The 25,169-nt window shown below is 41.1% G+C and overlaps 3 protein-coding genes, 1 long non-coding RNA gene and 1 pseudogene across 11 annotated transcripts in view; 3 read left to right on the forward strand and 2 right to left on the reverse strand.

The window, feature by feature from the left end:
- LOC106589328 (vesicle transport through interaction with t-SNAREs homolog 1A-like) overlaps window positions 1-2,902 on the reverse strand; it is a 172,156-nt gene extending 169,254 nt beyond the window's left edge. For all 6 annotated transcript variants that reach the window (XM_014179170.3, XM_014179171.3, XM_014179173.3 and 3 more), the window contains exon 1: window positions 2,702-2,902. In XM_014179170.3, coding sequence (XP_014034645.3) covers window positions 2,702-2,795 — 94 coding nt within the window. In that variant the 5' untranslated portion in view covers window positions 2,796-2,902. The remainder of the gene's footprint in view (window positions 1-2,701) is intronic.
- Window positions 2,903-3,330: 428 nt separating this feature from the next.
- LOC106589181 (uncharacterized) lies at window positions 3,331-7,592 on the forward strand (annotated as a pseudogene). The gene is made up of 7 exons (XR_006762544.2): window positions 3,331-3,351; window positions 4,109-4,224; window positions 4,363-4,497; window positions 4,807-4,909; window positions 5,091-5,244; window positions 5,433-5,546; window positions 7,052-7,592. The product of XR_006762544.2 is annotated as an uncharacterized LOC106589181 (transcript).
- On the reverse strand, window positions 7,330-8,881 carry cox19 (cytochrome c oxidase assembly factor COX19). Its single transcript, XM_014179174.3, has 3 exons — window positions 8,695-8,881; window positions 8,299-8,410; window positions 7,330-8,165 (listed from the first exon to the last, which is right to left on the reverse strand). Exons 1-3 carry the CDS (start codon window positions 8,774-8,776, stop codon window positions 8,075-8,077), a joined length of 285 nt encoding a protein of 94 aa, XP_014034649.1. The 5' UTR covers window positions 8,777-8,881; the 3' UTR covers window positions 7,330-8,074.
- A 984-nt stretch (window positions 8,882-9,865) lies between these two features.
- Window positions 9,866-25,169, forward strand: part of LOC106589331 (arf-GAP with dual PH domain-containing protein 1) — a 46,573-nt gene continuing 31,269 nt past the window's right edge. For both annotated transcript variants that reach the window (XM_014179175.3, XM_014179176.3), the window contains exon 1: window positions 9,866-10,237. In XM_014179175.3, the coding sequence (XP_014034650.1) occupies window positions 10,153-10,237 (85 nt within the window). In that variant the 5' untranslated portion in view covers window positions 9,866-10,152. The remainder of the gene's footprint in view (window positions 10,238-25,169) is intronic.
- Window positions 13,598-15,178, forward strand: LOC145865515 (uncharacterized). The gene is made up of 3 exons (XR_014383016.1): window positions 13,598-13,803; window positions 14,764-14,846; window positions 15,031-15,178. It is a non-coding gene; the product is annotated as an uncharacterized LOC145865515 (long non-coding RNA).

Raw genomic sequence — 25,169 nt, forward strand, 5'->3', positions numbered from 1 at the left:
TACAATTTCATCACTGTCAGTAGCTGCAATTTGGCAGTACGCCCAGACCTTGTTTTGAGAACGAACAAAAGATCTCAGTTTCAAGGTCTCAGCTTAGAGAGAAGAAGCCTCGTGAGGTATTGGTCTGTCACATGTTATGAACCAGTATTGGTCTGTCACATGAATGAAACAAAACAGTAATTATTAATGAATTATGCTAAAATCACGCAAATATAACTTGTCTGTGTATAGCTGTATATAAGACAACTACTGGGACTGCCCAGGGAGAGCTCCTGATTGACATGTGTACTATGGTGAATTGAGTTGGTTGGAATCTCTCCAACGCACTGACAATAAACAATGATTAATTTAAGATTGACTGAGTGTCCCTGTGTAAGAACCTCCACTACATCATTGCTTGTCAAGACTTTCCCATGTTCTGGCACTGCTCTCCTCTCACTCACTCAGCTACGCTCTCTCACCAAACACACACCCCCCGGCCCTCCCTTATCAGTGTGATTAGTGAAATTAATTGTTTGTTTTTTTACCATGTTGGCCGCGGCGATATTTAGAAGTATCCCAAAACCCTGCAACCAATCCATTTTCACACGTGGCATTGTTTTCAAAGTAGCCAAATTTTGCAGGAAAACCACGGACATGTCAAAGCCCATTCTGTGTGTGTGCTTCTGCTGCATTGGGCAGGGACGGGGGACGGAGGGGCTCGTTTGCTTGTTTCAGCAAGGAGCAACAAAGTTCAATCACGTTGTTGAGAGTCCACTTTCGGGCAGAAACGGACTCAACCGCGTGAATGACAGGCCGTCCCGTCTTCAGTCAGCTGTTTGTACCAGACCGAAAAAGAAAAATACAACTTTTTGTGGAAAACTTTTCAACAGTTATTTTATTTTCATGATGGTCTTCATCCAAACTATCGGTTACCCGGTTATACGGTAATTGTACCAGCCCTAGCGTTGATACCAAATGTCCTCTTCTTAGACCCATTCCCCCTCAGTTGAGTTAGCTACAGTGAGCATTGACAATTTGTTCTCAAAATAAAGAACTGCAGGTCATCTGACACAGCCCTCTATCAAACCCCTTCTTGGTCAAATGGCCCTTACACAGCCTGGAGGTGTGTTGGGTCATTGTCCTGTCAAAAAACAAATGATAGTGGACCTATGCGCAAACCAGATGGGATGGTGTATCGCTGCAGAATGCGGTGGTAGCCATGCTGGTTGAGTGTGCCTTCAATTCAAAATAAATCACTGACAGTGTCACCACCAACGCACACCCACACCATCAGACCTCCTCCTCAAATGTGTTTATTTAACTAGGCAAGTCAGTTAAGAACAAATTCTTATTTACAATGGACGGTCTACCCGGTATTGCAGTGATGCTTCTTGCACTGAGATGCAGTGTCCTAGGCCACTGCGCCACTCGGGAGCCCAAAATGCTTCACGGTGGGAACTACACATGCAGAGATCATCTGTTCACCTACTCTGCGTCTCACAAAGACACGGCGGTTGGAACCAAAAATCTCAAATTTGGACTCATCAGACCAAAGGACAGATTTCCACTGGTCTAAATGTCCATTGCTCGTGTTTCTTGGCCCAAGCAAGTCTCTTCTTATTATTATTGGTGTCCATTAGTAGTGGTTTCTTTGCAGCAATTTAACCATGAAGGCCTGATTCACGCAGTCTCCTCTGAACAGTTGATGTTGAGATGTGTGTTACTTGAACTCTGAAGCATTTATTTGGGCTGCAATTTCTGAGGCTGGTAACTCTTAGGAACTTATCCTCTACAGCAGAGGTAAAAAGAGTATTCCTTTCCTGTGGCGGTCCTCATGAGAGACAGTTTCATCATAGCGCTTGATGGTTTTTGCAACTGCACTTTCAAAGTTCTTGAAATGTTCCGCATTGACTGACCTTCATGTCTTAAAGTAATGATGGACTGTCGTTTCTCTTTGCTTTATTTGAGCTGTGGTTGTCATAATATGGACTTGGTATTTTACCAAATTGAGCTATCTTCTGTATACCAACACTACCTTGTCACAACCCAACTGATTGTCTCAAACGCATTAAGGAAAGAAATTCCACAAATTTACTTTTAAGAAGGCATTCCTGGTGACAACATCATGAAGCTGGTTGAGAGAATGCCAAGAGTGTGAAACGCTGTCATCAAGGCAAAGGGTGGCTACTTTGAAGAATCTCAAATATATTTTGATTTTTTTAACACTTTTGTGGTTACTAAATGTGTTATTTCATAGTTAGTGGGTCTTCACTATTATTCTACAATGTAGAAAATAGTAAAAAATAAAGAAAAACCCTGGAATGAATAAGTGTGTCAACTTTTGACTGGTACTGTAGGTCCTGACCATTCAGATGCTGTGCTGACAAGTACAAAGTAGTTTAATGTTAAAGTTTAGATATGTTCCTAAAGGGAGATTGAATCCTGGTGCAATGTCCATAGGTTGTCCTGCTCTTAGGATTGGCAGTTACTAGGATAGTTAGCAAGCAAGCTGGATAGGTAACGTCCTTATTTCACTAACACAAAGTGAATATGATGAATATAATGACATTTGCGTAAAATACGTGTCATGTGAAACTAACTAGCTAGCTGCATTGTTAATTTGTTGACATTATAGCAAAGATATTTATAACTAAACCATGTCTGAGCCATAGCTAGCTAGCTACAGTCAAGCCAGTAAATAGAGCTTAACGTGGCTTACCTCCACCTAATTTGGGAATCCTTCCAATTTTGTTTGTTATTTCTGCTGTCAGGGTTCCAAATTCCTGTTCGTAGGCTTCAAAGTCTGAAGACATTTTGAAGTTTGAGTGTAAAAGAGGTGTCCTCTTGGCTGAAAGTTAGCTGAAGATGAAGCAAAACAACGCTTTCTGCGAATGCGAACCGTCACTTCCGTGTTGGGCTACAACACATTTTACCCGGTAAGAAAACAGCAACTGTTAATTCATTGGTTCTTCCAATGTGAACTGTCAAAACGTTCACACTGCGGGGATAGAAAAAAACACACTTGTATTTAGAAAATAAAGACAGTTTATGAATTAAACATTTATTTATAGCTTTATCACATTGAAATAGAAGAAACCATTTGTTTTTAAGAGGACATAGCACATTTATAAAGAATAAAGAATGTTGCTACAATTTTAAATAGACATACACATTTATAATCTTTACTAATCCCACATTTTGTTTAAAAAATATAAAATGATGTGTTACACATTATCCATACCTACCCAAATAATGTCCTATTCCAATAAGCAACACCAGAGGGAGCTGTGCGTCTTGTGAAATACCACATCCCCTCAATTTTGCAACGTCATCTCTCTGCGACTTGTATCTGCAACCACCACGAACGATGTAAAGTTGCCTTTTTAAGCTACTTCAATAATTTAATTAACGAATATATATTATGTTGTTGTTATAGGGAACGCAGTTTGACTCGAGTGTATATTTCACCTATCTGTGTTGAATTAGCTAAATAGAATGTAGCTAGCTAAAACTAGCTGTATGGGCATGTCAGCATTGAAAAACACGTCTTGCGATATAAAGACATCAAATTAGTGTAAATTACTGTGCTAACATTTTTCGGTAAACTTTCCAAATGTCGACTTAATAAAATACGCTAGACAGGGTGGGATCTTTTTGTGTCGGTAAAATTAATTATGCGACAAATGTAGGTGGAAACGCTTTTATGCACAAATATTGATATAATAACCATCATATCGAAGTAAACTTGTCACGCGATGACATGCTGTGTGATCGTCCCACGGCATTAGTTTTTTTCTGCGCGAGCACAAATAACCACATCTGTAATTTAATTCCCGTCCGAATTGACCATGTCGGTTTCACCTTTTCAACCAGTTAAAAACGAGAATTTGTATTTGTCAAACGGCAGCCAAGCATCGATGATAATGTCAGCAGAATAAGACCCTCAATATTTATTGGAAAGGAGCATCAGCTTGCACTTTCACCACCCTCTGAATTTCATAATCATTTATGTGATCTGAAGCCTAGTAAACTGCATGCTTTCCCTGACTAGACGTAGTGGGAGGACAACGCAGCATGTCATTGCGTGACAAGTGACAATCTACAGGGCGCTTTCTCCGGTCCGTAGAAAGGAGCATATGGAAGACAAGGCCAAAGAGCGAGTGAAGGAGAAATAGGGTCCCACAAAGGAAGGAGCAGACGGGAGAAGGGACGCAAAGGATGTAGCTCCTCTGGGAGCAGCAGGTTGGACACAATTTGAGTGACCGCTCCTTTCCCATCTCTCAGCCACAACGCATCTCTGCTGAATCAGACCGCTTATCTCAGCAGTCACTGCTTTCTGATCTGTCCCCACAGTAAGCCCCTCTCCCTGTCTTCACTCAGCTCTGGCTCCAGCGGCTCCAGTTCCTCCTCTGCCTCCAGCCGCTCCAGGTCTTCCAGCTCCCGATCCTCCAGCTCCTCAGGGTCACCCAACCTCATTCGCCTCCGCAACAACAACTGCCAACGCTCACAGTCCAAGTATGTGTGACCCGTAAAGCAGTGGTCTCCACTCTCCAATCCCAGCCCTTAGTTAAAGTGCGTGCAGGCTAAATACTTTCAATTCACCTAATGGTTTAACATTCAAGAACTTCCATTAGTTGAATTCGGTATGTTAGTGCTGGGCTGACATAAAACCCGCCTGCTCCTTAACTCTGCAGGACCAGTGTCGGTGATCACTCCGAAAAACTAATCCAAAGACTGAAGGAGAGGGATCGTTGAGATTGGAAGTGTGACATGTTTTGGGGAGTGGAGGAATAAAGAGTAAGAGCTCTTCCATTTGTCCTGTAGATCCAAGTTATCAGTGAAAAAGGATGACAAGGAGAGGCGTAGGAGGAGCCCCAGCCCCCCCACCAAGGTGTACCTGGGGCACCTCACCAGAAACGTAATCAAGGTGAGTAAAAATGACTGCTCAGTCTCCAAGTGTATGTGCACATCAATTGGATTCAATATAGCCTATTTGAATGCATTTTTAGTGTCAAGCTGCAGTCTATGTTGAAGATATTGGAGGTTTGTGGGAGTAGGGAGCAATATCTCTGATGTTGGGTTTTGACTAAAGTCTCTTCTCTTTTCAGGGACACATTCAGGAGATCTTCGGCACATATGGCAAGATCAAAATGATTGACATGCCTGTGGACAGGCTCCACCCACACCTGTTGGAAGGTTACGCCAAGGTGGAGTTTGAGACGGTCATTGACGCCAACAAGGCTCTCAAACACATGGATGGAGGTTGGTGGAGACCAATGGTTCTGGGTCTACATGCAGTTAGCATCTCTAGTTTGAATGCATTGTAATACTACTCTGTTGGACTCACTGTCCATAACCTATCCTCAGTTTTTACTTTAATCAAACAATTAAAACATCAAAAACAATCTGGTTTCCTCTATACCGTTATTTTTCATCTGTGGTGTCTGCAGGTCAGATTGATGGACAGGAGATCACAGCCACTGCCGTGCTGGCCCCCCCCACCCCCCCCACAGGATGCCTCCACAACCCCCTATGTGGCGACGCACCCCATCCCGCATAAGGAGGTCAGTCTCCTATAGTGTTAATGTCTTTGCGTGTGTGGAGTTCTGTCAGTCACTAATGACGTTTCACAGAACATTTCTGTATTTACATACAGTACCAGTCAAAAGTTTGGACACACCTACTCATTCAAAGTGTTAAACAAATCAAAATATATTTTATATTCTTCAAAGTAGCCACCCTTTGCCTTGACGACAGCTTTGCACACTCTTGGCATTCTCTCAAACAGCTTCAACTGGAATGCTTTTCCAACAGTCTTGAAGGAGTTCCCACATATGCTGAGCACGTGTTAGCTGCTTTTCCTTCACTCTGTGGTCCAATTCATCCCTAACCATCTCAATTGGATTGAGGTCGGGTGATTGTGGAGGCCAGGTCATCTGATGCAGCACTCATCACTCTCCTTCTTGGTCAAATAGCCCTTACACAGCCTGGAGGTGTGTTGGGTCATTGTCCTCTTGAAAAACAAATTATAGACCCATTATGCGCAAACCAGATAGAATTCTGGACTTCAGAAGAAGTCTCTTCTTATTGGTGTCCATTAGTAGTGGTTTCTTTGCAGCAATTCTACCATGAAGGCCTGATTCACAAGTCTCCTGTGAACAGTTGATGTTGACATGTCTGTTACTTGAACTCTGAAGCATATATTTGGGCTGCAATTTCTGAAGCTGTTAACTCTAATGAACTTATCCTCTGCAGCAGAGGTAACTCTGGGTCTTCCTTTCCTGTGGCGTTCCTCACGAGAGCCAGTTTCATCATAGCGCTTGATGGTTTTTGCGACTGCACTTGAAGAAATTTTCAAAGTTCATGAAATGTTCCGCATTGACTCACCTTCATGTCTTATAGTAATGATGGACTGTCGTTTCTCTTTGCTTATTTGAGCTGTTCTTGCCATAATATGGACTTGGGTCTTTTACCAAGTAGGGCTATATTCTGTATGCATCCCTACCTTGTCACAACTGTTTAACTTTTAACAAGGCACACCTGTTAATTGAAATAAATTCCAGGTGGCTACCTCATGAAGCTGGTTAAAAATAAATAAATTGTCCCTTGGCTGAATCTAGTTGATGATCCCTGGACGATGATGATCCCTTTGTCATCAAGGCAAAGGGTGGCTACTTTGAAGAATCTCAAATATAATTTTTGGGGGGGGTTATTACATGATTCTATGTATTGTTTCATAGTTTTGAAGTCTACATTGTTCTACAATGTAGAAAATAGTAAAAATAAAGAAATCCTTAAATGAGTAGGTGTCCAAACGTTTGACTGGTACTGTGTGTATTTTTTTCCCCCTATTTACTATTGTAAGAAAATCTGGAGTCTTATGGCTTACATCTGTATCCTGTAATTAGATTGATATTGTTTATAGATTTTTTTTCTCTTGTGCATCCCTGATTTACAGAATGAATGGCAGTTGACCATGTATCCCCTCAAGTGTGAAGATAAAGACCATTTGTCATTCCCCTGGCAAATAAGTCTCCTGACCTGTTTTCATCCCCCTCTGTGCCTCAAGGTCTCGGTCACCACGGAAACACTCTCCAGTTCGCCGCAGAACTCGCTCGCGCTCCCCCGGTTGCAGACGCCACCGCTCACGCTCCAGCTCGAACTCCTCCGGGTAGAGCTGCCTGGAACCCCTGACCTCACAGCTCCTCTCTTCCTCATTTTCCCTTTCTTCACTGGAAAAGTTTCTGTATCAAAAGTTCTACCCAGCTTCCTATCCTTGTGTCCTTCCCTCTACGATCACTGATCTCACAGGACATTACAGGAAAAAACATGAGTATTGAGACAGCCTTTCTCTAGCCATAGTATATTTTTATTGGTCTATAAGCATAATAATAGTTGCTAGGATCAATCTGAGGCAAGCTAGCACTGTCAAGAGGAGTGAAATGACCCCCCCTCTCTCATGCCATTGTGATTTGTCCTAAAGAGCTGAATGGTGGTTGACAGAATTCTCATTTTTGTGGAACTTTTATAGTTTTGTTTTGTACATAGATTGAGTGTTTTTTGTTTTCATATGCAACTACTAAACTGTCTTTAGTTTGAGGCCAGCTTGACATGTGCTGCCTGATTTTCTTATTTTATTTTTCTTGACAAAATTAATGAGTCTTGGAACAATTTATGACTGGTTTCCGCCAGACTCATTCACACCATACTACAACATTACATAGTACCTTGAGTGGTTAGTAAGGCCCTTTGATGAAGTGTAGCAAAGCATGTATTCAAACGTTTCCTTATTCATAATGCGTAGGCTAGCTAGACTGAGGGAAGATCTTTTGTGTACCATGTGGACACAAGTTTGAAACATAACACTTTGAGAACTGAGAAGCCGCCTCAGATAAATCATTTGTCAAGATTCCAACGCAAAACAAAGCATGGCTAATTTACCCAAAAATATTTATATACACACACAACGCTTGAAACACTGCCCCCAATATATTACATTGTAATTTTATATACAAGACTTGGACAAGAAAAACTATCTTCATGTCTAATATCACTCAAGCATGACAGCATCCATCTGTGTAGGAAGGAAAGTTTAGGGTTTAGCCTCCTTGTTCTGCTGGCTGGGTTTGTCCATCAGGTCTTTGAACCCAAGCTTCTCCAGAGGTTCCTTGGCCATCAGCTGACTTAAATAGCAGAGAATAGTTTCACATTGGTGATCAGAGCAGTCATGATCTAGTCAATAGTGTGTGTATACCTAGTCATCTCATTCTCAACAGGAAAGAAGTAGCAGCTAAACTAACAGTAGTCAATACTCACTTATCCATCCGGCATTCAAGGTAGTCTTTGGACTGTAGTCGACACATGGAGTTATCATAGCTGTTGTCTTTCAAGCACTTCATGAATTTCTCTTTGAATGCTTTACACTCTCCTGCAACGACAAACAGCAAAGAGATGCAATGGTGCATTGCCCTTCAAACACTAAACTACAGGGAAATCAAAAGCAGTTGAACTGTCCCTCATTCCAGTATGCCTGTCATTTCACTGTCCCTCATTCAGTATGCCGTCATTTCACAGATCTCATACATCGGAGGTCAAACATCTCTTTCCTATACAGCTGGAAACTACATAAACTACTATGGAGCTGCGCACGTCACAGCTATTGCTGGAACTAACGAGTCAGTTACTCAACAAGGAATGGTTTATTGTTCTTACCGAAATGATCCAGAGGGAAGGATCCTTTGTCTGGAGCACGGGGCCGAAAAGACTTACTGCTAAAGTTCATAGCGGTCGACATGATTGCTTTTTGTAAGAGACGTATCAAAAATAAAAAACAAGACCTTCGCGATTATTTCAAGCGATTTCGCAGTCGCCGCACAGTTGTGACGTAGGCAAACGTTCTGAGCTAGACGTGAATAATCAACCCATAGATAACATCGATTACGTTTTCGACCATAGAGATCCTACTCAATTACTTGAGGGGCTAATCATAAACCTAGTCATAAACCTTCAAAGTTCCAGAATGACGGATATTACAGCCATATTGGTCAGGAGTGTTCAAGTGTGCTCTGGGCATTTGTAAAATCAGAGCATTGTCCATTTGTAAATTCAGCGCATTTCGCTCTCAGAGCACACTGGACGCTCTGACTGAGGAGTATGGTTGATCCAAGTTCTGACCTCACAATGTCAGTCAAGCACACAAGGAAACTGGCTAACCTTGGCTAGCTTGCTAGCTACTTTCAGACACAAATGAGAGAACACCTCTCTCTGACCATTTTACTCGCCCTTGCAGAGCTGGTTAGACTGTTTATGTTATCCAGAGCGTTGGTGACTGGAACTGTGCTGCTGGCAACAATTTAATTACCCTTTTTTGCTGACGTTTACTTGCACCGGCCATATTCAACGGGTGTTGACCATTCGTAAATTCAGCAGTTATTCTGCACTCTGGCACACTCAGACGAGAGTTCTCTGACATCGGAGGAGATAGCCAGAGTGAATTTACGAACGCACCCAATTTCTTATCACAGCACTGGCAAACCATGGTTGACCACCTCCCTGACCAAAATGGCGGACCTTTAGCCCATAATAAGTGTGTTAAATACCTTCTACTATTATAGTTTCTAAATCTATGTTTTCGACAATCTACTAACTTTTAAAGGGACAGAAGTAAGTGGAAATAAAAGCAACTACAAATACATAATATTTGCCAATGAAATGTATGGACAGTGCACAGTTTATTTTGTACAAAATCAAATAGTCCTTATAAAAACTTTCACAATATGTTGGCAATATGTCAGTGTCAGAAAGAAAAAAATTAGGCTACACAGGTAGTAAAAAAAACAAGTAACGATCATCATACCACTGGAGGTCTCACTGCGACTGCAGACACGAGTTGGAGGAGAAGGAGGGGATGACACAGACTTCAGATAATGCAGTCAGCAACACTTCGTAATAGAGCTGTAGTTTAGGAGAGAGAGACTTGTCAAACCTTCAAATCATCTCATCCAAGCGGATTTCTAATAGGCTTTTTATTAGCTTTTAAAAAAAAATCAAAACCAGTAGCATTTTTTCAGCATTTCGAGTAGCCTACAAGGTCACAATTGTATTTTTATTTTATCCCAGTGAACGTGCTTTGTATTGAAGTCTTTCGGATTGGGTGGAGATCAAACGGCGATGGAGTCGGAGAGGAATAAACGGCTCTTGCAAGATGTCCTGGCCAGACCTGGAAACGATGTATGTGCAGACTGCGGCAATGCAGGTAGGCAAACGAACGGTTGATAAAATAGAAGCGCCAAATCGTTAATGGTCCCTAAACATGCATGTGTGCATGTGAGCGATGCGCGAGGTGTCATATCCTAGTGTAGAATGCACCTGCCAGTTAACCTTAAATAGCCTATACTGATTTATTTTATTGTCGCTGTGACAGCTTGTCAGTCAGTGCTGTCCTAGCTGCGATTCAACCAAGAATTGTCTTTTGACATTGTTCTGGAATGTCAAAATACAATTCTTGGTTAAATCGCAGTCCCTATCTAATGAATGTCTCTATTTTATGAAATGACATTATTTCTAGTGCACATTAAAGTGAATAGTTGTGGAAACAGGAAATAATATGAATTGCTTTTGAGACACACCTTATAGCCTTAGAGGCAGTGCTAAAGCATTGGCAGCCAGCGCCTACTGAGGAGAATTGATGGACTATGGACCTTGTAGGGCTGTAGGGTATAGGGAAAACTGCCAAGTGTATTGAGACATGCAGACCTTGTAAAGACAAAAAACATTCCTATACTTTCTTCCATCATGTATGCCACTGTCTGTCACTCGAACCCACACTGTCATTCTGACAGACAAGAAAATGTGTGGTTAAACCAGTGGTGTCAGTTCAGTTAAACTTAGGGTATGGCCAGGAGGAAAATTTGATATCAACTTTGGAGGGGACAATTACATGAAATTTTCCCAAGAGCAATTCCTGAGGGGGACACCAAAAGTAGTGCTGTAACACATAGCCTACATTGTAATATGGTAAATGTATATTGAGGAACCAAAGAAATAAGGTGTTTGCCGTACTCCTAACTACCGGTACCCATAACTACACAACTAATCACAACAGCAATACCATTCCCTTTAACACATCTTAGTTCAGTCACCAGTTTAAGTTGAGAGTGGGGGTATCCATGGCATTTTCCAATTATGTTCCTATTTTACAAGTCAAATTTTTTTAGAACTTTTCATAATGTTGCCAAACAAAGACTCAACAAACTTACCTGAGACTCCCTGTCTCTGCCAGTCTGTCCCTGCATATCTGTCCCCAACTCTGCTGTCTGTGTGCCATCTGTTGCCTGCTCTGCCTAATGACATCGTTGTGAAACATTTCCATTAGAATTTCATTTCTTTCTTATGAACATTTGATCAACTAGTCTTTGAGATATTAGGCTACTAGGGTTCTTACTTTGCGTTTTGGTGTACTGAAAAATACTCTGATGTCCGTCTTTTATTTTTCTGCCATTTTTCTACCTGGCTGGCTGGCTGGCTGGCCTACACAGTGTGTAGGTTATTTACAGTAGGAGATGGGCTTCTATCATCTTATCTTTTATCATTCTATTTGGGCTTTGATCTAAAAGGTAGCTAGCAAATGTGAAACGGATTAAAATGACAAGAGTTGACAGCTGTATGAGTTCACCATTTACACAACATATGCTGCAACCTTTTGTAATTTTAATAGTTTGTTTCATATTGGCTGGCTTCCAACAATATCTGAATTTGCAAAGCTGGCGAGCACCAATTCCGTTTCAGTGGTGTTTGCTATAATCTTTGCTACCCGGGTTAAATAAAGGTGAAATAAAATAAATAAATAAAAGTTCCCTAGCGACAATTTAGCTTTTGTAATGACACCATTAAATATATTTAAGACAATGGTAGAAGAGAGTGTAGTTCTGTTCAGTTTGGACTTCAGTTTATCGCTAACCTTATCACAGGGACTTTGAAGCACTAATTTACATCATCTGCATGCTGATCTTGGAATAAATTGACGATAGCAAAGATTCCATCTTTGACGAGGCCACATAAATGGAATAGGTACTAGCTAGCTTAATAGTTAATATTTGCACGCTAGCTCTGCGCTAGCTCTGCATTCAGCTAGTGTCTGTATGAACCCTGCCAACATAAAACAAAACATTGCTATGGCGCGATTGACTGGATTAACCTCACGTCAGTTACGTTCATTGAGTGCCTTTCAGACAGTAGATACGACCCCTCTGTTACCTTGCCAACTAAGGAACTGGCAGTGGATCAAACATTGTGAGGCAAAGGGTGGGGGGGGGGTTGCAATCTTTTGAAACTTAAAAACGCGCTATTAAGTGTCTATAATCAGCACAATTGCTTTCATTGCGTATTATTAATATTATTTAAATTACATAGTTATGTTTCAGTGATATATTGGGGGGGACAAATCATATTTTTCCCAGGATGGGGGGGTCGTGTCCCCCCCGTCCCCCCCCCCCCCGGGATTTCCGCCCCTGGGTATGGCAAAACTCCAAAATTATACTTGGAGAACAAAAAAATAATAATGAGCCCAGCCACTGCTCAACCTCATCATAAATTGACTGATTTACTTGTGGAATGGCGCGTCCCTGTACAGTGCAACATGAAATATATGCATAATAAACGCTATCAATTCACAAGCCTGACTTCAAATGCCGACATCAATGTGAAAGTAACCAGTGCATAAAACAGCTGACCGCGAATGCAAACTATGCCATACAAATCATACACATGCATTGAAATAAAAAGACATCGAAGGACATACTTAGGCCTACAATCAACAAGAACGCATAAAGACAAACAACCCACAGGGCAAAAACTGGTTGAATCAACGTTGTGTCTACATAATTTGAACCAAAAAAAGATATGTGATTACGTAATTTGCAAAAAGTAATCAATGTAATGGAATGTTATATTTCTTTCACCCAAGTCTTAGTCTTAACCTAAATCCAATGACAGGGTGACGTTTTGGGTTGATTTCACATTGAATTCATGTTAGTTGACAACTCAACCAAATGTAAATCAAAACTAGATGTTGAATTGACTTCTGTGCCCGGTGGGAAACTCCACCAAAGAACGACTAAAATCACGAAATACAAAAGGAAAATCTAAACATGTATTTTTAAGGGAGCAAAGGCCCCTTTACTATGGAGCACCAAAGCTGCCTTAATTAGAATAAAATACTCACATAAATAGATACATGAATAAATAAAAATGCATATATAAATAGGTAAATAAACACAGAAATAGATAAAACAAATACATTGATTAATAATTGCACACATAAATAGATACATCATTTAAATAATGAATCCCACTTTCTTTCATTTTATTCATTCATGTAATTTCTGCATTTACTTTTGTATTTATCCCTCCAGTATGACAATGAGGGGGTGTCAAGCAAACGTATATGGGTGATATTGATTGGTTGATCAATACCACTGCATGTTGATCTATTATATTTGTCAGTTTTTTTTGGGGGGGGGGGGGGATTGGAAATCTATTATATGCTGCTGTTCCCTACACGCACCATAAAAACACTCAAAAATAACAAATGGAACATTGTGCTTGCTTGACGTAGAAACAGGTGAACAGTTTTGGAACGCTGAGCCATTGACTACCTGCCTGCACCAGGTGGTTGTGTTAGGAGTGGATTGCTTTTGACAGTAAGGCAACGGACTACAGCCATATAGGTTTGAACCTAGAGGAAGACCAGGAGACGGGAGTAGTCAAGACGGAATCGACCGGGATGGGCGAGAGGAATGTGCAGTTGGCCAGAAAAGCATGGTAAGATAACGTTACTGAGTATCAAGCCAGCTTGGCTACAACTGATAACGTCGAGTTGGTTAGCTAGCTGCGTTTTACAGCCAGACTCTCAGTTTTACACTTAGCTAGCTAGCTAGCTAATGAACTAACTATAATTATCATAAAGCATTATCTAGCTATGGTAGATAAAATATTTGTCAGATATAAAGCAAGCAAGATCGTGGCATGTCAAAAGCAAAGCATGTTGGCTAGCTCACATTAACTAGATCACTTTTTAAGCAATAGAGTGGATACTTAATTAATAAGCTAGCAGCTAGCTAACTACAGTCAAATGAGGAGCATGTTGTCATGATGGAATAAATCACCTCTGTGTAGCTAGCCACAATACGGATGAGCCACAATAATGGAATTTGCTGTTCCCCTTAGTAATTGTTAGTGAGATGAGACATTGTGCCATAAAATATAAATAATATCTTAGCTAGCTGTAAATTCACATGTATGCCATGTAATTTGTCATAGCTGTTATCACAAAATGGCATGCGTACTTTTAATCAGATATTGTAATTTATTAATGTGAAATAGGCAAAGTCAGGGGCGCAACTTTGGTTTTAGATGTGGGGAGACATCAATTTTTTATCCAGTCAGATAAACACTCAAAACAGCCTACCCGACCGCTCGGAGGCGTCTGCATGGTCCTCAAGCACACCGTTGCCTCGTTTTGTATCATATTCCAATGATAAAACTGGAGGAGACGAAAATTCAATTTCAGAAAAAAAATTATATTTCCCCCCCAGTGAAAGTTGCGCCCCAGAACAAAGTGACAAATTAATTGTGAATAAAGGTACCATTTTCTTTTGTTAATCTCTGCAGGTTTGTCATCTGATTTCTTGGAGCCTGAGCAGGAGACTCTGGGCCAATGGGAGATCAGGGGTAAGGGCGTTCTCTTTCTAGCACTCACTACCTCGATTCATCTCTCTCCAGGTGCTACAGAGACGGAATGGTCTAAGGCCTTCTGACCAACAACCTCTCCAGAGCAACAGAGAAGCTTAACTAAGCTCATAATGGTATACATGATGCGCTATGTAATCCTCTTTCTCTGTGGCAGTCTGCCTGTGTGATGACATAGCATATTATCCAAAGCCACTGGTTGGATTGGATTTTTTGTACTCACGCCAAAACTCATGCTCTCTCCTCCCCGTCTCCCAGACTTTTATCAAAACTAACATGTGTCCGTCCCCCTATCCCCAGGTGAGTCTGCTGGGCTATGGAACTCTAGAGCAGCACATCAAAAGACCTGCCACCCTGTTGTCAGCTACGCGAAGGATGCGTCTATCAAGGCTTTCAAAGGCCACATTTTTGGGGATGACCAAATGCAATAAAGTTTTGTATAAACTCATACATTTTGTTACATTACAATACAACAACTTTTCCATAGAATGTTTGTCATTAACTTTTACTACTTCCTGTGGTAACAAACACAACACTTGGAGCTTACGATTCAAAAGGTCTAAAGTGAATGCTAAATAGATTTGTATTCATGTATATTAGACATAACACAGGTGTTTCAACTAAAATATACTGTATATCTCAGACAAGATTGAAGAATGGGACAAGTCGACAAAGTGAAAATAAGTCAATGCTTGTGTCCATAGCTGTTGGTATGAATTTGAGTGGTTACATACAATACCTGTTGACAGAATGGCTGTGAGACAGCGAGAGAGACTGTTGCTGTACACCCAGGGAAGGCTTTTGGTTCCGCTACCACTGAAGGCCACAGTCTTCAGTCAGGCAGCTTGAAGATGTGTCCTCATCCAGGCCCATGTTACAGCATGCAGTGTTCTGATAGGGAGATGACAATAAATGCATTATGTAGCTTCCATCACTGTCTCTAGCCTGGTCCCAGACCTGTTGTTTAACTCTTCAGAGTACACTGGCACACATACGTCACTCCCTGTTGAACGAGGGAGAGCAAGGTTTGTTGTTTTGAAAGTGTATTGGAAAGTTTCTTAGTAGCTAGCTAACTTTTTAGTTTGGATCCCACAACGCAGTTGGCATCAGTTGCTGTGACAGGCTAGTCTCTGTCCAGTGATCCTGCTGACCAAGGCCGGGTTTGAGGAGCTATTTGGAGTAGCAGCTAGCTAACTGCCTATCAAGCTAGCAGGGTTTTCTTGAGGGCTTGAACGCAACCCCGTGACGCAGTTAGCCATTGTGGATGGGACCGCTGTTTGTCTCGGGTTTGTGGCTGTCGAGATCCCTGCTCTTTGTAGTTTTCAATCTTCCCTGTGACCTGCCCTGTCTGGAACTGCAAGGAGTAACAGCATAACCTACGTTGCTACCGACCATGACAAAGACCAAAGGCGGTGGGAGTACCGTTGAGTAGTGTCTCTCTATCACACGTGAAGGATCTTTTAAACTAACAAAAATAGTTCTACAAGCAGTTGTTACAACAAGAAAATAGCTTCAAGTGTTTTGTCCAAATACTGGTGGATCCAATTAATAAAATAATGGACGACCTCACCAGAGGGGTCCAGGACCTGAAGAACAGTTTGCAGTTCTCCCAAGGTCAGCTCGATGAGTTGAAACAGGAGAATGGAAAGATGACAGAAATCTGTAAGTCATTGAGAGAGGACATTAGTTCTGTGTGCGAATCCATGATAACAATGATGGATAAATCAGACTCGAGGGACAATCAAGGCGAAACATGGTTGTGGACAGAATTGCAGAATCTCCACATGAGACCTGGATGGAGTCTGAGGACAAACTGAGGGAAATGATCTCTGAGAAATTGAAGATGGACCACAGGAAGATTGAATTGGAGTGCGCCCACAGGACTGGAAAACCCACCACCGGTCCAGGTGACAGGCCGATAGGGGTCAAGTTCCTGAGGTTCAAGGACAAGGTAGCTGTTCTGGAAAGAGCCAAGAACTTGAGAGGAATGGATATCTTCCTCAACGAGGACTATCCTGAAGCTGTGCACCAGAAGAGGAAATTACTTTTCCCAGCCATGAAAGCTGCCAGAACACGTGGGGACATTGCTTACATCCGCAATGACAGGTGCTTTGTCAACCCTCACTCCCAGAAGCCTGGAAGGGATGAGAGAGCCAAGCCTATTGGTTCATAGCTTCAACTCCGCAGCACACAACAATTAATTCATGGACTGCTGAATGTACTGTTTAATTTTGTTCTCTTGCTTTGTTTGCTCTTTTCCATATTATGTCTATCTCTAATAAGCTACCCAGGGATGGGCTGAAAATAGCCCATGTTAATATGTAGCCTTAGAAATAAGGTTCCTTGAAATCAATAACTTGCTAACGTCAGATAATATTCATATATTAGCATTTTTTAAAAACCTAATTAGATAACTCATTTGATGATACAGCAGTAGCAATACAACGGTAACACATCTATAGAAGAGACAGAAATGCTTATGGGAAGGTGTTGCTGTACACACACAACGTTTAAGTCGGAATTTTACATACACCTTAGCCAAATAAACTGAGTTTAAATGTTTTACAATTCCTGACATTTAATCCTAGTAAAAATTCCCTGTCTTAGGTCAGTTAGGATCACCACTTTATTTTAAGAATGTGAAATGTCAGAATAATAGTAGAGAGAATGATTTATTTCAGCTTTTATTTGTTTCATCACACTCCCAGTGGGTCAGAATTTTACATACACTCAATTAGTATTGCCTTTGAACTATTTAACTTGGGTCAAACATTTCGGGTAGCCTTCCACAAGCTTCCCACAATATTTGGGTCGGCAGGTAGCCTAGTGGTTAGAGCATTGGACTAGTAACCGAAAGGTTGCAAGATCAAATCCCTAAGCTGACAAGATAAAAATCTGTCATTCTGCCCCTGAACAAGGCACTTACCCACTGTTCCTAGGCCGTCATTGAAAATAAGAATTTGTTCTTAACTGACTTGCCTTGTTAAAAAAATAAAAGTAAGTTGGGTAAATTTTGGCCCATTCCTCCTGACAGAGCTGGTGTAACTGAGTCAGGTTTGTAGGCTTCCTTGCTCGCACACGCTTTTTCAGTTCTGCCCACACATTTTCTATAGGATTGAGGTCAGGGCTTTGTGATGGCCACTCTAATACCTTGACTTTGTTGTCCTTAAGCCATTTTGCCACAACTTTGGAAGTATGCTTGCGGTCATTGTCCATTTGGAAGACCCATTTACGACCAAGCTTTAACTTCCTGACTGATGTCTTGAGATGTTACTTCAATACATCCACATAATTTTCCTCCCTCATGATGCCATCTATTTTGTGAAGTGCACTAGTCCCTCCTGCAGCAAAGCACCCCCACAACATGATACTGCCACCCCCGTGCTTCATGGTTGGGATGGTGTTCTTCGGCTTGCAAGCCTCCCCCTTTTTCCTCCAAACATAACAATGGTCATTATGGCCAAACAGACCAGAGGACATTTCTTCAAAAAGTACGATCTTTGTCCCCATGTGCAGTTACAAACCGTAGTCTGTCTTTTTTATGGCGGTTTTGGAGCAGTGGCTTCTCCCTTGCTGAGTGGCCTTTCAGGTTATGTCGATATAGGACTCATTTTACTGTAGATATAGATACTTTTGTACCTGTTTCCTCCAGCACAAGGTCCTTTGCTGTTGTTCTGGGATTGATTTGCACTTATCGCACCAAAGTACGTTCATCTCTAGGAGACAGAACGCGTCTTCTTCCTGAGCAGTACGAGGGCTGCGTGGTCCCATGCTGTTTATACTTGCGTACTATTGTTTGTACAGATGAACGTGGTACCTTCATGCGTTTGGAAATTGCTCCCAAGGATGAACCAGACTTTTGGAGGTCTACAATCTTTTCTGAGGTCTTGGCTGATTTCTTTTGATATTCCCATGATGTCAAGCAAAGAGGCACTGAGTTTGAAGGTAGGCCTTGAAATACATCCACAGGTCCACCTCCAGTTGACTCAAATGATGTCAATTAGCCAATCAGAAGCTTATAAAGCCATGACATTTTGGGGAATTTTCCAAGAAGTTTAAAGGCACAGTCAACTTAGTGTATGTAAACTTCTGACCCACTGGAATTGTGATACAGTGAATTATAAGTGAAATAATCTGTAACAATTGTTGGAAAAATGACTTGTGTCGTGCACAAAGTAGATGTCCTAACCGACTTGCCAAAGCTATAGTTTGTTAACAAGAAATTTGTGGAGTGGTTGATTAAACGACATTTAATGACTCCAACCAAAGTATATGTAAACTTCCGTCTTCAACTGTATACATACAGTTTGGAATTACCTGGAATTTGGAATTACCTGCATTTCTGCATAAATTGGTCATCAAATTTGATCTGATCTTCATCTAAGTCACAACAGCAGACAAACACAGTCTGCTTAAACTAATAACACACAAACAATTAGACGTTGTCATGTCTTTATTGAACACACTGTGTAAACATTCACAGTGAAGGGTGGAAAAAGTATGTGAACCCTTGTATTTATAACTGGTTGACCCTCCTTTGGCAGCAATAACCTAAAAAAAAAAATCCCCCAAATGTTTTCTGTAGTTATCGATGAGAGCTGAACAACGATCAGGAGGAATTTTGGACAACTCCTCTTTACAAAACTGTTTCAGTTCAGCAATATTCTTGGGATGTCTGGTGTGAACCGCTCTCTCATGCCACTGCATCTTAAATCGGGTTTAGGTCAGGACTCTGACTGGGCCACTCCAGAAGGCACATTTTCTTCTGTGGAACCATTCTTTTGTTGATTTATTTCTGTGTTTTGGGTCGTTGTACTGTTGCGTCACCCAATTTCTGTTGAGCTTCAATTGGCGGACAGAGCGCCTTACATTCTCCTGCAAAATGTCTTGATAAACTTGGGAATTTATTTTTCCGTCAATGATAGCAAGTTGTCCAAGCCCTGAGGCAGCAAAGCAGCCCCAAACCAGGATGCTCCCTCCACCATACTTCACAGTTGGGGTGAGGTTTTGATGTTCTGTGCCTATTTCCTCTACACATTGTGTTACGTTTTCCTTCCAAACAACTCAACTTTAGTTTAATCTGTCCACAGAATATTTTGTCAGTAGCGCTGTGGAACATCCAGGTGCTCTTTCGCGAACTTCAGTAGTGCAGCAATGTTTTTTTTAGACAGCAGCGGCTTCTTCCGTGGTGTCCTCCATGAACACCATTCTTGTTTAGTGTTTTATGTATCGTAGACTCGTCAGAGATGTTATAGCATGTTTCAGAGATTTCTGTAAGTCTTTTTAGCTGACACTCTAGGATTCTTATTAAACTCATTGAGCATTCTGCGCTGTGCTCTTGCAGTCATCTTTGTAGGACAGCCACTCCTAGGGAGAGTAGCAACCGTGCTGAACTTTCTCCATTTATAGACCATTTGTCTTACTGTGAACTGATGAACATCAAGGTTTTTAGAGAAACTTTTGTAACCCTTTCCAGCTTTATGCAAGTCAAAAATTCTTCTGAGATCTCTTTTGTTCGAGGCATGATTCACATCAGGCAATGCTTCTTGTAAATAAAAAACTCAAATGTTGTGTTTTTTATAGGGTAGAGCAGCTCTAATCAACATCTCAAATCTCGTCTCATTGATTGGACTCCAGGTTAGCCTAGGGGTTCACATACTTTTTCCAACCTTCACTGTTGAATGTTTAAATGATGTATTCAATATAGACAAGAAAAATACAATAATTTCTGTGTTATTAGTTTAAGCACACTGTGTTTGTCTATTGTTGTGACTTTGATGAAAATCAGATCAAATGTGATGACCAATTTATGCAGAAATCCAGGTAATTCCAAAGGGTTCACATACTTTCTCTTGCCACTGAATATTCAGAGCCATATCCCTGTAATGCTTAGAGACGATCTTATGTCAAGTGTTATTGAAGTGTTGTGGTTGCAGGTTCACTTGGCACATCTAAAGCCTTTTCTTTTGGGGTGTTGCTATAGGCCACCAGGTGCAAACAGTCAGTATCTAAATAATATGTGTGAAATGCTTGATAGTGTATGGGATGTAAACAGAGGTCTAATTTCTTGGGGACCTGAATATTGACTGGTTTTTCATCAAGTAGTCTCGTCAAGAGGAAGCTTCTCACTGTAACCAGTGCCTGTAATCTGGTTCAGGTTATTAATCAACCTACCATGGTGTTTACAGTACAAACACTACATGGACAAGATCATCCACATGATTCGATCACATTTGAACTAATACTGTAGAACTTTGTTCTAAAGCTGTATCGTACCCATTTTTTGCTGTGACTTATGTGGATGATGTTACAAATATTTGTTAGTCTGATGTGATTAATAAGGAGCATCCAGACGCTGCACTTGGTGAATTTATGAAATTGCTTCTTCCAATTATTGATAAACATGCACCTGTTAAGAAATGGACTGTTAGAACTGTTAAGGCTCCATGGATTGATGAGGAACTGTAAAACTGTATGGTTGAAAGAGATGGGGCAAAGGGAATGGCTAATAAGTCTGGCTGCACATCTGCCTGGCTGACTTACTGCAAATTGAGAAATTAAGTGACTAAACTCAACAAAAAGAATAAGCTGTATTATGAAGCCAAGACCAATGATGCCCTTAAAGAGGTGCAGTCTGTTTTGGAATGGGTGGCCAGTAATAAACTGGTCCTGAACATCTCTAAAACTAAGAGCATTGTATTTGGTACAAATGATTCCTTATGTTCTTGACCTCAGCTGAATCTGGTAATGAATGGTGTGGCTGTTGAAGAAGTTGAGGAGACTTAATTACTTGGTGCTACCTTAGATTGTAAACTGTCATGGTCAAAACATATAGATTCAATGGTTGTAAAGATAGGGAGAGGTCTGTCCGTAATAAAGAGATTTTTCTACACCCACACTACAAAAAGCAAGTCCTGCAGGCTATAGTTTTGTCTTATCTTGATTATTGTCCATTTGTGTGGTCGAGTTCTGCAAGGAAACACCTAGTTAAGCTGCAGCTGGCCCAGAACAGAGAGGCACGTCTTGCTCTTCATTGTAATCAGAGGGCTGATATAAATACTATGGTATACCAGTCTCTCTTGGCCAAGTGTTGAGGAGAGACTGACTGCATCACTTCTTTTCATAAGAAACATTAATGTGTTGAAAATCCCAAATTGTTTGCATAGTCAACTTACACAAAGCTCTGACACACACACACACACACACACACACACACTTAGCCCACCAGACATACCACCAGGGGTCTTTTCACAGTCCCCTAATCGAGAACAAATTCAAGAAAGTGTACAGTATTATATAGAGCCATTATTGCATGGAACTTCCTTCCATCTCATATTGCTCAAATAAACAGCAAAACTGGTTGAAAAAAAACTGATAAAACAACACCTCACAGCACAACGCCTCGTCCCTATTTGACCTAGATTGTTCATGTATAGGCTACGTGTGCCTTTAAAAAAATACATGTATGATGTTCTGTCCTTAAGCTGTTCTTGTCTATTAATGTTCTGTATTATGTCATGTTTCATGTTTTCTGTGGACCCCAGGAAGAGTAGCTGCTGCTTTTGCAACAGCTAATGGGGATCCTAATACAAATACCAAAGCCATGTTAGCGTTTACTGCCCGTGTTTCTGAACAATTCAACCCTTTTGTTAGTGTCATTGATATATGGAAATTCATATACAATATTCAGTTCATAAGCATTGACTAATTCCTCTAGGGAAGGGGAAGGCAACCCTGGTCCTGGAGTGCCGCAGGCACTTCATGGTTTTGATTTAACCGACCTGGAAGACCAGGTGTGTTGAATTTAGGCAATCACTGAACTGATCAATTAGCTCAGTTGGTCAGAGCTGCGTTCAGTACATAAAAATGTAAGAGAATGTTTAATTGAACAGAAACGGTGCTGTACTGAGCGACAAGTTGACAAATGGTTAGGGGTTGGGTTGTGGGTACAAAATGCACCACTGCCCTTTAAATACTTCACTCATTGCTTCAAGCCACACCCACCGAACGGCGCAAACGTATCTCCAAGTCTGATCAAGGACATACAATAATGTTTTGGGAAAGTGAACTGAACGCACCCCTGCTGTGGTGCCTAGCTGAAACAAAATCCTGCAGTACTCCTAGAACCAGGTTGCCTACCCCTGCTCTAGGATCCTGTATTGAAAGGACTGCTGTGCAAGGTATTTCTTCCAAGGCCCATATTCACAAAGCGTCTCAGCATAGGGATAGTGATCTAGGATAACCTCCCCCTTGTCAATGTAATTGTACTCGGTGTGTATGCAAAACCTATCCTAAAATCAGTGCTACTCTGAGATTCTTTCAATATGCATGCTGGCCTGTCAGCAATGCCACGCCACCTGAAATGCAACTACAACAGGAATAAGAATTAGCTTACTCAGTCAGTAACTTAGCTAACGAAACACTAATGTAAATGTGCACAAGCTTCTTAAATTTATTGGCAGACTACATCCCAAAAGGTGTATTGCTGCCAACTACTGGGTGGGGTAAAAACAGATATCATTTAAAAAAAGAATGACAAAATATATTATAAAAAAAAAATATATATATATATAAGAAAATGCATTGTAGTCAAATGTACTCAGATCCTTACACAGGCTTTGGGGCCTGAAAGGGGGAAGTATCTTCAGACAGTATTCCCTGCAGTATTTGAGTCCTGGAGATCCAAGAACCTTTTAGCCGCTTTCACAATGATTTCCAGGTCATTTTTTTTGTTTTGTTTTGTTCTACACGATTAGTGTTTCAGGATCTCTCAACTGACTGACATCCACAGACTGTTGGGCATCCACTGCCATAGCTTCATCATCTCTACTCACTGCTTCGACAATTGTCACTGCCTCTGCATAGGGGACCTTCTCGACAGCCCTGATCCTTCCTGCTTTGACCTTCTTTACCTTAACAGGGCACTCAGGGAACGTGATTCCCATCCCAATTGCAACACCGTGCCTCCTCAGACCGTTGGCCAGACTTTTTACATTTATGACATTGAAGTGGCTTTTTTACATAAGCTTGCACCACATATCTCATATCCCAGCTTAAAATGGGTCAGGGGAAATTCTTCACATCAATCATCAAGAATACAGAAAGGCTTTCCTCCTTTCAATTCACAGCGCGGGTTAAGCGACGTGAATCAGCTATTCCTTGCATGTTCATCTTAAACCATGAAGCCTCAATATCCATCGAGACGCCAGATATGACGGCATTTATCGGTGCCCTACTCCGATAATCATAGCATGTCACTTCATGCGTCGCTAATTTATACAACGATAATGCTCAACAAGTTTGGAATGTTGTTATATATATATTCAACAAAAGACAATCATTTGTTAATTTGGCAAAAAGGACAAATCAGTTGAAATGGCACTGTGGATATATTAGACTTTGTAATTGCATTGGGGGCGTACTAATATTTCACTTAACAGCCTTACCTATGGATTGTGGATCAATTAAATTGGGTATTAGCCTATTCACTGACACCCACAGAACGAAACTGTGCAGGGTTTACACACACATAAGCGTCATAGCTCTTATTGCAGGACTTTGTGTGAAATCACCTCAATATTCAGCCTATTGTGCATATTCAACATTCATATTGCAATGTACAGCCTTACCTATGGATATTGGGACCATGATATTGAGTATCAGCCTACTCGGTGACACCCACAGAACACAATTGTGAAGAGTGCACAGAGATATTACTGTTGTAGCTCATATTGCAGGACTTTGACTCTGGGGAAATCACCTCGCCAGTCACTATTGTGCGTATTGGTCATTCATATTGCAATGTACAGCCTTACCTATGGATCTTGGGCCACTTAAATTGGGTATCTGCCTACTCAGTGACACCCACAGAATACAACTGTGAAGAGTTCTCACAAATATTAGTGTTGTAGCTCTTATTGCAGGACTTTGACTGTGGGAAATCACCTCACCTGTCAGTCTATTGTGCATTTTGGACATTCATATTGCAGTGTACAGCTGTGTTCTGGACTTACCCCATTTCATGGACCCAAGATCCATAGGTAAAGCTCTACATTGCATCATGAATGTTCAATACGCAAAATAATCTGAATAGTGAAGTAATTTCCCACAGTTTAAGTCCTGCAATAAGAGCTATGACCCTAATATTTGTGTAAACTCTTCACAGCTGTGAACATTTAATTGACCCAAGTTCCATAGGCAAGGCTGTACAGTCGTGGCCAAAAGTTTTGAGAATGACACAAATATTAATTTTCACAAAGTCTGCTGCCTCAGTTTGTATGATGGCAATTTGCATATACTCCAGAATGTTATGAAGAGTGATCAGATGAATTGCAATTAATTGCAAAGTCCCTCTTTGCCATTCAAATGAACTGAATCCCCCAAAAAACATTTCCACTGCATTTCAGCCCTGCCACAAAAGGACCAGCTGACATCATGTC

Source organism: Salmo salar, chromosome 28 (genome assembly GCF_965601325.2).
Source record: "Salmo salar chromosome 28, fSalSal1, whole genome shotgun sequence".
Classification (NCBI taxonomy): Eukaryota; Metazoa; Chordata; class Actinopteri; order Salmoniformes; family Salmonidae; genus Salmo; species Salmo salar.